Below are 12,376 nucleotides of genomic sequence, written 5' to 3'. Positions count from 1 at the left end.
CTTCCCTAAAGAAAGAAATCTTGACAATATCTTGTAGCTACATCGGATGACAGCAATTTTCTTGTTAGACACTTCGTTTACATTTTCTTAAGTTGTAATTATTGCTTTGAAGCAACCTAGTAAAAAATAATAAAATACACATAGATCTATGGATTCATATGATAAAACCATATTCATTTACAATTATAAGAGTTTGATTCTGATCAGTCTGGTAATAATAAAATAAAGGGTAATCATCAAATTAGATGATTGATTTGCATATGAGCCGATTAGGTGGTTGGTCGACTAATCTCAACTGACACTATCTCATTTGTGGTGTATATAAGTGTTTGGTATTTAGAATGATTTGATTAATTTTCAATAACATTTTTTAAAACATTGCTAGTTTCGAAGCATTTTAGATAATTACTGGGAGTGATTGGTTGGGATGTAAGAGCTGGATTTAGCTTTAATATTAATCTACAGTCTTTAAATCACCAATCATGTTTTATCTTGTTTTTTAAAACTACAGCCAATTTCTTTAAAAAAATGACTGTAAAAGCATTCTTTCTAAAGCTCCATATTTTTGGCGGTAGAAAATATATTGTTGTACCAATCAATTTTAAAACTACACCACTTACAGCTAAATCAAAAAATCATACGGTCTAAATTCTACGGTATAGTTTCTACTCTTACAATCCAATTAATCATCTCATTGTTATTTTGAAAAAAGAAGTACGCTATGGCGAAATGGTTAATTCAGACAGTATAGATATATATTGGAAGAAGTGCATTACAATGGATATATATGCATGGGTTGTCAATTCGTATCAGGTCTGCTTCTGACTGGGTCGAGCAAAGGACTGCGAATGAACAGCATTACTTACCAGAACAAAAGCAACCAACACCAATGGGAATGATCTACTATTTGTATGGATGACATGCTTTCTTTTGTCGACAAGCTGATGTGTTAATTAGTCAGATAAGACTCATTAGGAAAAGGTATTGCATAAGCGTAAGTATTAAATATAATTAAGCTCTTGGCCGGTCAATAATCACGTAGGTTTTGTAGAAGAAGATTGTGACCCTGCTAATGTGTCAAAAGCCAGAAATGACGCCACATATTTTAACTTTTCAAAGCATAAATTATTAAATTAAGATATTATTACAGTTTTCAACTCCTTTTGGTCATCGAATGGTCATATTCCACAAAAATCAAGATAACAAATTGTAAAATAGTATTTTCTCCTTTTGGTAAAGAAAAAGAAAGTAAAAATTAGAAAAGAGAAGCTGACTTAGTTGAGACCAGATGAGTATGACACGAACGGCATAAATGCCTTCCATCACGTCATTAATTTGAGCCATATAGTTTTTTTTTTTTTAAGAACCACAAATTGACACGAATCTCCTCCAATTTTCTTGAAACTATGTGAATGATTTGTGTGAATTAATCAAATAAAGCTGCAATAATTATATTATCATTACATTTATTAAACATATCGTCTCCTTTTACATTATAATAATTAAAGTGAATATTCTCAATTCAAAATACTAAAAAAAATAATCATGTCCAACATTCCCTTTAGTGCACATAATCACAAACGAAAACTCGACACCTGGTTTGTCAAAACTAAAAAATAAAGACATCCTAAATAAACATAATTAATTAACAAAATTGATTGTTCAAAAAAAAAACTGAAAATAAGAAAAAACAATTAAAGGCCATAAGTAAAAGAAAGGAACCCACCACTAACATAAAGCATCAGCAAGTAGCTTTACTCCTACTATTTAAAACGTATCTGATTCTTCATTTTTTCATTCCCTCTCTCTCTCTCTCTCTCTCTCTCTCACTCTCTCTCACTCCTCAAGCAACATACAATGAGCTTCTTCATCGAAGATTCCGGTCTCTTCATCACTCAGCTCCTCTACAAAATGGCTCTTCTAATCACCGTCCTGAGATGGATCTTCTCCTGGATCTTACGCTACCGATCCAGATCTGCATCCTCCACTCCTCCGATCTCCTCCCAAACCATCAAGGAGAGCCTCTCCGTGACGACGTTCCGCGACGCGACGGAGCGGTATCCGGAATCGATCAGCGACAGTTGCGCGGTGTGCCTCGGGGATCTGGAAGACGGGGACGAGGTCAGAGAGCTCAGAAACTGTAGCCACGTGTTTCACCGAGAGTGCATCGACAGGTGGCTTGACTACGAGTGTGATGATAATGATGGCGAGGAAGATAATCACCGCACGTGTCCTCTGTGTAGAACTCCGCTGCTTGCTGCTAATACGTCGTCGTGTTACGGAGATTGGCCGACGAAGAATGAACCTAGCTGGGCCGTTGAACGGCTTCTCTACCTATTCGGAGACGATCTTCTCAACTGATTTTTTTTCTTTTTTAATCTTCTTTCCAATTCTATTTGATTTTAGTAGGGGTGATCATGGTCATTAGAAATTGTTTTGGTAAATTTTGTATTTTTAAAAAATTGTAGGATAGAATACGAAATATGATAATAATATCAATTTATCAGAATTTGTTTGTGTATCAGCAAATCTATGACTTCGGTAACGTTTAATTTAAGCGTTACGAAAAACGTTTTAGTTCAAAAAAAAGATAGAAACAAAAACTTTAATTTGGTGTTTATGTGTTCATACAAAAATTAATATTAACATTCTTGAAAGTTCAACTAATATTTTTGATTGAAAGATGTCTTATTCCTGTCTCAGTGAAAATCATGTCAAAAGTGATGAATGTTATATTTGCCATTAGAATCATCCATCAACTTTAGAAGTTTATATTTTTAACTTGATTTGCTATATTGTGCATAATTTTTTTTGTTAAGATTAATTCTTTTTATTATTATGTCAATTCTACCTAACTTGATTTCCGTTGGCCGCTCAGACTTTTTTTTTTTTTTTGTTTGGGGCAATTCTCGAACTGACTTAAATGGTAAGAATACATAGCTGCTGCGAGTCTCATGGGAATAGTCTATAGCCGGAAAAAAAAATTACCAGTCTCGCCAACATTTTACTAATTTAATCCACAACTGGAAAAAGAAAATTAAAACCTAGAATGGCGAATCCAACATTTTCACAGTAATCTCACTCTGGGAACCCAACCCAATGCCATCATTAATTTAATTTGATCATGTTTCATAGTGTTGTGTAGAAGTAGAACTGTAGAACCAATACATTTCCCAAACGTTCTACTTTCAATCCTGAAACGGCCCAAACCTGTAAAATGACTAGTGGTTTTAACGAAGCAAATGAAGCACAGTCGTTTTTGACGAGTAGGGCAACTGGTGGGGTCCACTCTTTCTTTTTCTTCTGGATAATAAAAGTAAAAAAATTGTTCCTATCAATACCACCCATCTTTCAATGGCGGCACAAACACAGATGCTATACCAAGCCCAGCACGATGGATCTACAGATTCACTCATGGAATCCATAGGAGAGGTGCAAACGACCATGTCCCAGCTTCACTCTTCCGTCGGCGTACTGATCAATTCCATGGCGGAGATACTAAAATCCATGGCGGAGATGAAAACAGCACTCCAACACACAACAACGACGACGGAGGAAGAATCAACAGTCACGGAGGTCAAACAAGATCTCCCCGAAGCTCCGGAGAAACAATCGATCCCGGTAGATACCTCCGTCAAGGAGGAGACTCTCCGCATCTACACGAAGAGTATCGAAGTCGAGATGCCAGCGTTCGACGGCCACACTCGAAACCTAAACCACTGGATCATCAAAGCCGAGAGATACTTCGAGTTCGGAGATTTCACCGAGAAGGAGAAGATCCTAGTGTCTTCCCTTAGCTTCGACGGTCCAGCGCTGAACTGGTTCATCGTCACGGAGCGTCTTCGTCCTTTTGACGATTGGGATGATTTCAAGGCTCAGCTGCTGGAACGGTTCGGGCCTTTGGAGTCTGCGATGACTCGGTTACTCGCTTTGAAGCAGGTGGGATCTGTTGGGGAGTATCTTACGAAGTTCGAGGAGATCGCGTCGGAGTTACCCAAGGGTAAGGATAGGCACGAGATGTTTCTGGAAGGCGTGTTTGTTAATGGGCTTAGGGATGAGATTAAGGATATGCTTCCTTTGTTTCAACCTAAAGGGTTTGATGAGATCATTGCGCAGGCTAGGAGGTTGGAGAATAGTCGGTTCTTGGAGAGGTTGGTGATGAGTTCTCCACGGGATGATTAACGAGGTGTGAATAGGTAAGCTCCGTTAGGTTATAACACATTTCTAGAATGTTCTGGGTTGTTTTCGTTATTGGACGATAGTTTCGTGGATTTCTTGATGCTTATTGCAATCTATAAAAGTCGTCTCTTTTAATTTAATCTCCAAAGGCTGACACTTTACAGTGGTGTAAAGTTTGAGACTTGCGATCTTATATATTAGTTCGAGTATTTGGGTTCGGTTCGTACGATTGTATTGTGGGTTAAAGAAAGTTTCTAAACTTTCCTCGAATATTCTCTAAGTAAGACCCAAAAAATGGTCTCCATCTCATACACTCCATCCCTTTCTTCTTCACCCTCCTCCCTCTTATTCATCTCTCTTTCGTATAGTTTTATATAGTATGCGTAAATGACATTAATCTCTTATAGGCTGACCATGTGATATCCTTTTTAATATGTTTGTTGAAATAGTAGAAGCAGTAATCTTCGCTTGGATGATTTAGTTTGAGGTTTCTCCAATGGAATCAAGTTACCTTTCTTTTTTTTTTTCTTTGGTCGAAAGGAATCAAGTTACTTATTACATCTCTCTTGTATAATTTTATTTACACGTCAGTATATGCCTAAATGATATTAATATTTTATATGCTGACCATGTGGAATCATTTTTAATATTGTTTGTTGACATAGCAGAAGTAAAAGAAGTCCTTGCTTGGAGGGTTATGAATGAGATTTATCTCAAATGGAATCAAGTTAACTTATTGAACCACCTTCACAAATACCTTTCCTTTACCCTCTTTCTTCCACATACTCATCTTCCTTAAACTCCAATGTCTGTCTCTGTTTATATTTGTGTATATAAACATTCACACAAAACATAAATTTCTCATTAGACCCCACTCACTGAAACAATCTTCCAACCCAAAACATGGGTCGTCATGATACGTACGACAAACTCATCTTCTTCTGCCTATCCATATTGTTACTTCACATCCCATTGAAGAATGCCGACGCCTTGGCATGTAACTGGGGGACACAAGCGAGCCATCCTATTCCACCAAACATAGTGGTAAAGCTCCTCAGGGACAACGGGTTCAACAAGGTTAAGCTATTCGAAGCTGACCCTGGCGCACTTAGAGCCCTTGGTAAATCAGGTATTCAAGTCATGGTTGGTATCCCCAACGATCTCTTGGCAACCATGGCGTCCACTGTCACCAACGCCGAGCTTTGGGTTCAACAAAACGTCTCTCAATACATCTCCAAATACGGAACCGACATAAGGTATAGTTTCTAAATACTGAATTTTAAAGTTAAGATCATGCTTAGAGTTTCTAAACGATTGGATTTTTAAATTTGATTCAGATACGTAGCCGTGGGGAACGAGCCGTTCTTGAAGACCTACAAGGACAGATTCGTCAAATCAACATACCCGGCGCTGCAGAACGTTCAAGCAGCTCTGGTGAAAGCTGGTCTCGGCCGGCAAGTCAAAGTCACGGTGCCTCTCAACGCAGACGTCTACGAATCCGGCGACGGTCTCCCTTCCTCCGGCGACTTCCGTTCCGACATCAAAACACTAATGGTCTCCATCGTCCGCTTCCTCGCCGACTCCGTCTCGCCCATCACATTCAACATCTACCCTTTCCTCTCTCTCAACGCCGACCCAAACTTCCCCCGCGAATACGCCTTCTTCCCAGGCTCCGGCGGCAGCGGCGGCGGCGGAGCTAAGCCTGTAGTCGACGGATCGATCTCTTACACTAACGTCTTCGACGCGAACTTCGACACTTTAGTCTCGGCGTTAGAGAAGAACGGATTCGACGCGGAGAAGGTGGAGATCATCGTCGGAGAAGTCGGGTGGCCTACCGACGGCGACGTGAACGCGAGTCCGGCGCTGGCTCAGAGGTTCAACCAAGGGTTGTTGAACCGTATCGTTCAAGGACAAGGGACGCCTCGCCGGAAAACGGCGCCGGAGGTTTACGTATTCTCGTTGGTCGACGAGGACGCGAAGAGCATCGATCCCGGAAAATTCGAGCGGCACTGGGGAATATTCTCTTACGACGGCGCCGTTAAGTATCCGCTCAGTCTCGGTAACGGACGTCAGTTGGTTCCCGCGAAAGGGGTTCGTTACCAGGCACGTGAGTGGTGCGTGCTCTCTCCTCAAGCTGCGGCGGGAAACGGACCAAACGGCGCCACGTGGACGTCGTCTGTAGAGTATGCGTGTCAGCTCGCTGATTGCACCTCTCTGGGGCCAGGATCCTCTTGCGCGGGTCTAGACTCAGCCGCGAATGCGTCTTACGCGTTTAATATGTATTTTCAGAAGATGGATCACCGCCGAGGATCATGCGTGTTTAACAATCTAGGGGTTGTTACTAAGATTGATCCGTCTAGTGGTTCGTGTAGGTTTCCTATTGAGATTGACACGAGCAGGTTGCGTCCGCGGAAGAATTCTGGTGCGGGTGAAGGGAAGTGGGGGACGGTGGTGACGGTGGCGATGGCGGTTGTTTGGGCGGTGTTTTATTGATCGTTAAGTCTTCTCTTCGCTTGTAATTTTTTTCTATAATTATTTTCATTCTTTTTCTTACACCTGTAAATAAGACAATGGATATATCATTTGTCTGTCTTGGAATTGGTGTACGCAACTATGCCATCCGAATTATATAAATTAGATATGGGCTTAATATGATATCAAAATTAACAATGGGGGGTTTATATTGACTTGATCGAGCTAAATATTAAAATATATCATGAATAAAAAACAGCAAAGTGGGTCCATAGCTCAGTGGTAGAGCAATTGACTGCAGATCAATAGGTCACCGGTTCGAACTCGGTTGGGCCCTATTCCTTTTTTTTTTCAGTTTAGCAATAATTCATGTATTATATAATAGCTTTAGTTAGATAATTGGCTAGTTTTTAACTTTTGGTTGCTAATATTCCCACTCATGATTTCAATTGGCAATTTTTATTCCTGAAATATATTTTTTAACTTTTAAAAGTATTCTATACATTTTATTTTAATGAATAAAAATGGATTTTTATCCTCTCAGTGTTAGCCAAAGAAAACCTACATGATACGCCAAAGAAAATTAAGATCGTGAGTTGTTAAGAAAAGAAAAGAAAAAAGATCGTGCTATGCCAAAGAAAATCTACATGCGAGATGTTGTTTGTGTTCCCAAACCATCTCTATTAGGAAAATATATGTGTTTATAATCAAGTCTCTCTATGGGCATCGCAAAGACCTTAAAAGCTTCTTTTTTTTAGCCAACTAATGTTGTTTGTTTTACAATGCATCATCGAGATTACAATTTACATAACGAGAGATGGACAAGAATACATCCATTGATCGAAAAGTGTTATCACCTTTTCGGGCTCGAGTACCGGCACAAGAATTTGAAGTTCTATTCAAACAAGAGAACTTGATGGAAGTGTACCTAATTCGGGACAGTGGTGATGTAGGTAGTGTTGCTGCTTATGATGATAAGTTGTTTTTGATTAATACACCATTATCTAAGTTAAATCATATAAGGAGAGTAACTAACAAATTTGGACGTTTTCTATTAGTGGGAAAGAGAAGTTTCATCGTTGAAAATTTTATTTAATTAAGAACCATAGTTTTCAAACAGCTCTACAGATGGTATATATAATGAATTCAAATTAAATCACTTGTGGACCGAGCAAATATCATACGGAAAGAAAAGAAAGTACTTTGAAATTGAATAGAGGTTTGGAAGATATCAAATACTGTCTTGAAAAAAAGTAACATAGCTAGACAGTATGTAAACACAAAACTATAATTTTATTAAATATAAATAAATAAACTGAAAAACTCCACTGTTTAATATTGCAGCATTACATTACTGATATGCTATTGGATAGCTAAATAATCTAGAATTTTCGTTAAAAAAACATAAAATCAGCTTAAAACCAAAACAATAGTTAAACAAAAATACTTATAAACCACCATCATCGGGTGCAACTTGTTGGCGGTTGCCGCCACACCAAATCCATCCAAAATGCCAGAGAACAACCAAGAAGATCAAACCGAACACAATAGCGCAAGTTATGATGTAACCAATCTTAGCATCCATATTGTTTCTTCAAAAAAACCAAAATTTTGTTCTTTCTAACTTTCTTTTTCTTCTTTTAAGTTCAAGAGAGAACTAGCTTATATATATATATATATATATGGTTAACTTTATTAAAATAGAAAAAAGTTAGACATGAAAAATTCTATTTCAAAAATAGAAGAAATCTTCTAAATCTCTTGAAAGTCTTTGGCTTTTTTTTCTTTTAAAGAAATTTGGCGAAAATTGTAAATCATGCATATGTCATTAAGGATTATTAACAAAGAAAAACTGAAAATTTTACATAAGTCATTCACAAACGTTTGATGACATATTTCTAAGCTATTTGATCGAATATGTCGTTAAAAAAAAAAGTAAGGACTACGAAAATTTGGAAATGTAACATTTTATGGTTCTCTATAAAAGTAACTATGGGCTTTAAAAGCTAAGGCGAATGAGGTCCAATAAGGAAAGCTAGTCCCAAGACTTGTTGGAGAAGCCTTTGCATAACAGTATTAAGTGGCTGTGGCGCTTCTTTCAATTCATTTTCACAATTTCGCCATTTCCCTCCACTCAGAAAAATCTCCTTTTGCTCCCTCTCGCTTTCTCCGGTGCTACGAATCCGTTCTGATCGAGAGCGATGACGACAATGGAGCAGCGTAGAAACCAAAACACTGTTCAGCAACAAGACGATGAAGAGACCCAGCACGGCCCTTTCCCCGTCGAACAGCTTCAGGTACGATTTCTCCAGAAATTCACCTTCTCGGAGCATAATCTCCCACAGATCTAGTGCTACTCGAAATGGGTTTGGCTTAAAATCACCAAAGAACCTTGCTTTTTTCTACCCTTTGTTCGTTCTAGAGATGATGATTAGGTGTGAATCCGAAGGAGAATTGCGTTTCGCTACGGACTGTAGAGTGAAATAGTTTTAGGGTTTTTGTTTGATTCAGATAAAGCTAACATCTTTGAAGTATAAACTATGTGGGTCTTCTGAGTTATTTATGAATCAATGTTTTTCATGCTCTCTTTGATTCTTATTTCTTCAGGCGGCAGGTATAGCTTCTGTTGATGTGAAGAAGCTTAGGGACGCTGGTCTCTGCACTGTTGAAGGTGTTGCATATACTCCGAGGAAAGATCTCTTGCAGATTAAAGGAATCAGTGATGCTAAAGTTGACAAAATCGTTGAAGCAGGCATGTTGTCATATGAATACAAATTCACTTTGATCCTTTTTGGAGTTTATGCATTTTCTTATTTGTGTGTGTTTTACCTCTGTGACAGCTTCGAAGCTGGTTCCTCTGGGTTTCACTAGTGCTAGCCAGCTCCATGCCCAGAGACAGGAGATCATTCAGATTACATCTGGATCCCGGGAGCTCGACAAAGTACTTGAAGGTTGGTTAATATGGTTATGGTTTTTGGTGCGTATTGAAAGGTCATTTTGCTGTTATGATCTTACTTTGTCTTTACTGTCAATAGGAGGAATTGAAACCGGATCCATCACTGAGTTGTATGGTGAGTTCCGCTCTGGGAAGACTCAGTTGTGCCATACACTGTGTGTAACTTGCCAAGTAAGTACCATTTTGCTGAACCACTCAGCTATTCTTACTTATCTTGTAGGAACCAGTGAACTTTAAATTGAGAAATGTATTCACATTGAGGTTCGTGCTTTAATGTTTAGCTTCCCATGGATCAAGGAGGTGGAGAGGGAAAGGCGATGTACATTGATGCCGAGGGAACATTCAGGCCGCAAAGACTATTACAGATAGCTGACAGGTATGCTATCTTTGTACCACATGTGAGAGCACGACGAGGGTTCTTGAGGCAGAATATTCCGAAAGAAATCAATTTAAAATGATGCAGGTTTGGACTTAATGGAGCTGATGTTCTTGAAAACGTTGCTTATGCGAGGGCGTATAATACTGACCATCAGTCAAGGCTTCTGCTTGAAGCAGCATCTATGATGGTTGAAACAAGGTGCGTTGAGTTAGAGTTTCCTTTTGGTGTTCAGATCCATTATTGTTCATGATGAGAGTGCTAATTGTGAAAGTTATGATGTCGCAGGTTTGCTCTCATGATTGTGGATAGTGCTACCGCTCTCTACAGGACAGATTTCTCTGGAAGGGGAGAGCTTTCGGCTCGACAAATGCATCTTGCAAAGTTCTTGAGAAGTCTTCAGAAATTAGCAGATGAGGTGACCATTCATTAGTATTATTAACTGTTTAAATTCCTCTGAGACACACCATCCTGAAACTTTCTCTTGAATGTTTTTAATGGCTCTCTAGTTTGGTGTGGCTGTTGTTATAACGAACCAAGTAGTTGCGCAAGTAGATGGTTCTGCTCTTTTTGCTGGTCCACAGTTTAAGCCGATTGGTGGGAATATCATGGCTCATGCCACCACAACAAGGTCTGTAATGTTTGCAAATTATAAGCCTTGTTTTCTTTTCTAAGGTTTCATTGGCAAAGTGTGTGTATTGTTTATGATGTATGTATCAATAATACAGGCTGGCATTGAGGAAAGGAAGAGCAGAGGAGAGAATCTGCAAAGTGATAAGCTCGCCATGCTTGCCTGAAGCAGAAGCTCGATTTCAAATATCTACAGAAGGTGTAACAGATTGCAAGGACTGATTGTTTTGCCCTTGGTTCTCTGCCCTTTTCCAATCCTCTTCACTTGTAGTTATGTCAAGAAACCTTTTTTTATCTTTTGTTTCTCGTCACTGTGGATCAAGAAGAGATTGCGTAAGCATAAAAAGTAGTGACGAGTGAGTAAAAAATAGATTTGTAAGTAGGAGTAATCACGGTAATGAAAGTTGCTACCTGTTGTTGTACCCAGCCTCGTGCATATGGAATAACAATTATAGGTTTGTGACTGTTTCACTCTTTGGTGTGTGGTGTGACTAATCTTACTTCTTACGGCCACTCTCAAACCTTCACGTTTTCTTTAAAAGGTTTACTTATGAAAATATACAAATTGTACACGTTAAAAGAACTATTTGACCATTCAGAATATTAAATACTAGTTAACTAGGATAAGACGTGAGCTTATATAATAAAAATTAAAAATATATAGTATTGATAAATTAAATATATATATATATATGTTTGATTGATTTTTTTTAATATGCATATATTTATGTTTTCTTTATATAATCATCAATATGTTGGACTGTGCATTTGTAATTTTAATTGTGGACCAAAATCTATTTTGAATTTATGATGAGCCTGATCGATTTGGGATTAAAATTTTTATCACCTTGTTTATACCTATAAAAACCGTAATGTGGTCATAAAGTGAATTTTTATTACAAAAACATGTTCTACATTTTTTTTAAATAATTTACTTTAACATCACTAAGAACCATTTTAATGGTTTTAGAACTAACAACTTAGTATTGTTTCCAAAATCGAATTACTTTGACCTTAGTCTTCCACATAGTTTTGAAGGGTTTCAACTGGACGACTAAATTGATGCAGTCCATTTTCTTGCTTTAAGTCGTTAGCTGAATATATATATTATTTAATTTGAATATTTATTAAATAAAAATCCATATTATTACAATTTTATGATTATTTGTATTGTGTTATAACAAAAAAATAAGCCATTGACCCCAAAATTTTCAAAGTGGGATTTTAAAATTTCTAATAATTTATATTCATTTTAAAAGATTCAAAATATAACATATAAGAGAAAATCTATTTTTTTATTATACGGTTAATGTGATTGTTTAATATCTTTTAATAAAATAAAATTAAACAAAAAAGATCTAAGATACAAAAATTGTTATCACATATTTATTATTCATAACCATTAATTGTCATATATACGTTAATCATATTAGGTAATTCCGTAACTTTTATTTAAGGAAACTGCGAGAATATTCTTTTTACACTATTTATCAATTTGATAGTTAATTAAATAAAAAGCATATAGGACAAGACTTGCGCCTTGCGCATGGTGAGTTTATTTGTATATATTATTGACATTTTTTTTATATATTTGATCATTTTATTTATACATGTACAATGTTTTTTGTTGTTATTATATAATTTCTTTAAAATAGACCGGATTAATTTTTATTAAAAATTGTGGAAGTAAACTATAATTAATATATCATGGGTTGGTCGGATTGGATATTAAATAAATTATGACACAAAAACTTTATTTTTTT

General features: G+C 37.2%; 3 protein-coding genes and 1 non-coding gene across 4 annotated transcripts; all 4 read left to right on the top strand.

The window, feature by feature from the left end:
- Positions 1 to 1,785: 1,785 nt before the first annotated feature.
- On the top strand, positions 1,786 to 2,509 carry LOC106385155 (brassinosteroid-responsive RING protein 1). The gene has a single exon (XM_013825111.3). The coding sequence runs from the start codon at positions 1,858 to 1,860 to the stop codon at positions 2,359 to 2,361; it is 504 nt and encodes a 167-aa protein (XP_013680565.1). The 5' UTR covers positions 1,786 to 1,857; the 3' UTR covers positions 2,362 to 2,509.
- A 1,451-nt stretch (positions 2,510 to 3,960) lies between these two features.
- On the top strand, positions 3,961 to 6,866 carry LOC106386987 (glucan endo-1,3-beta-glucosidase 6). The gene is made up of 3 exons (XM_048752126.1): positions 3,961 to 4,196; positions 4,848 to 5,435; positions 5,517 to 6,866. Exons 2-3 carry the CDS (start codon positions 5,083 to 5,085, stop codon positions 6,670 to 6,672), a joined length of 1,509 nt encoding a protein of 502 aa, XP_048608083.1. The 5' UTR covers positions 3,961 to 4,196; positions 4,848 to 5,082; the 3' UTR covers positions 6,673 to 6,866.
- Positions 6,867 to 6,916: 50 nt separating this feature from the next.
- TRNAC-GCA lies at positions 6,917 to 6,988 on the top strand. The gene has a single exon. It is a non-coding gene; the product is annotated as a tRNA-Cys (tRNA).
- Positions 6,989 to 8,744: 1,756 nt separating this feature from the next.
- Positions 8,745 to 11,086, top strand: LOC106385156 (DNA repair protein RAD51 homolog 1). The gene is made up of 9 exons (XM_013825112.3): positions 8,745 to 8,948; positions 9,259 to 9,403; positions 9,492 to 9,602; positions 9,687 to 9,778; positions 9,889 to 9,983; positions 10,071 to 10,184; positions 10,272 to 10,401; positions 10,493 to 10,614; positions 10,712 to 11,086. Exons 1-9 carry the CDS (start codon positions 8,853 to 8,855, stop codon positions 10,833 to 10,835), a joined length of 1,029 nt encoding a protein of 342 aa, XP_013680566.2. The 5' UTR covers positions 8,745 to 8,852; the 3' UTR covers positions 10,836 to 11,086.
- The last annotated feature ends 1,290 nt before the right edge of the window (positions 11,087 to 12,376 follow it).

Source organism: Brassica napus, chromosome C3, assembly GCF_020379485.1.
Source record: "Brassica napus cultivar Da-Ae chromosome C3, Da-Ae, whole genome shotgun sequence".
Classification (NCBI taxonomy): domain Eukaryota; kingdom Viridiplantae; phylum Streptophyta; class Magnoliopsida; order Brassicales; family Brassicaceae; genus Brassica; species Brassica napus.
Note: the sequence above shows the minus strand (reverse complement) of the source record. Positions and strands in the feature narration are given on the sequence as shown.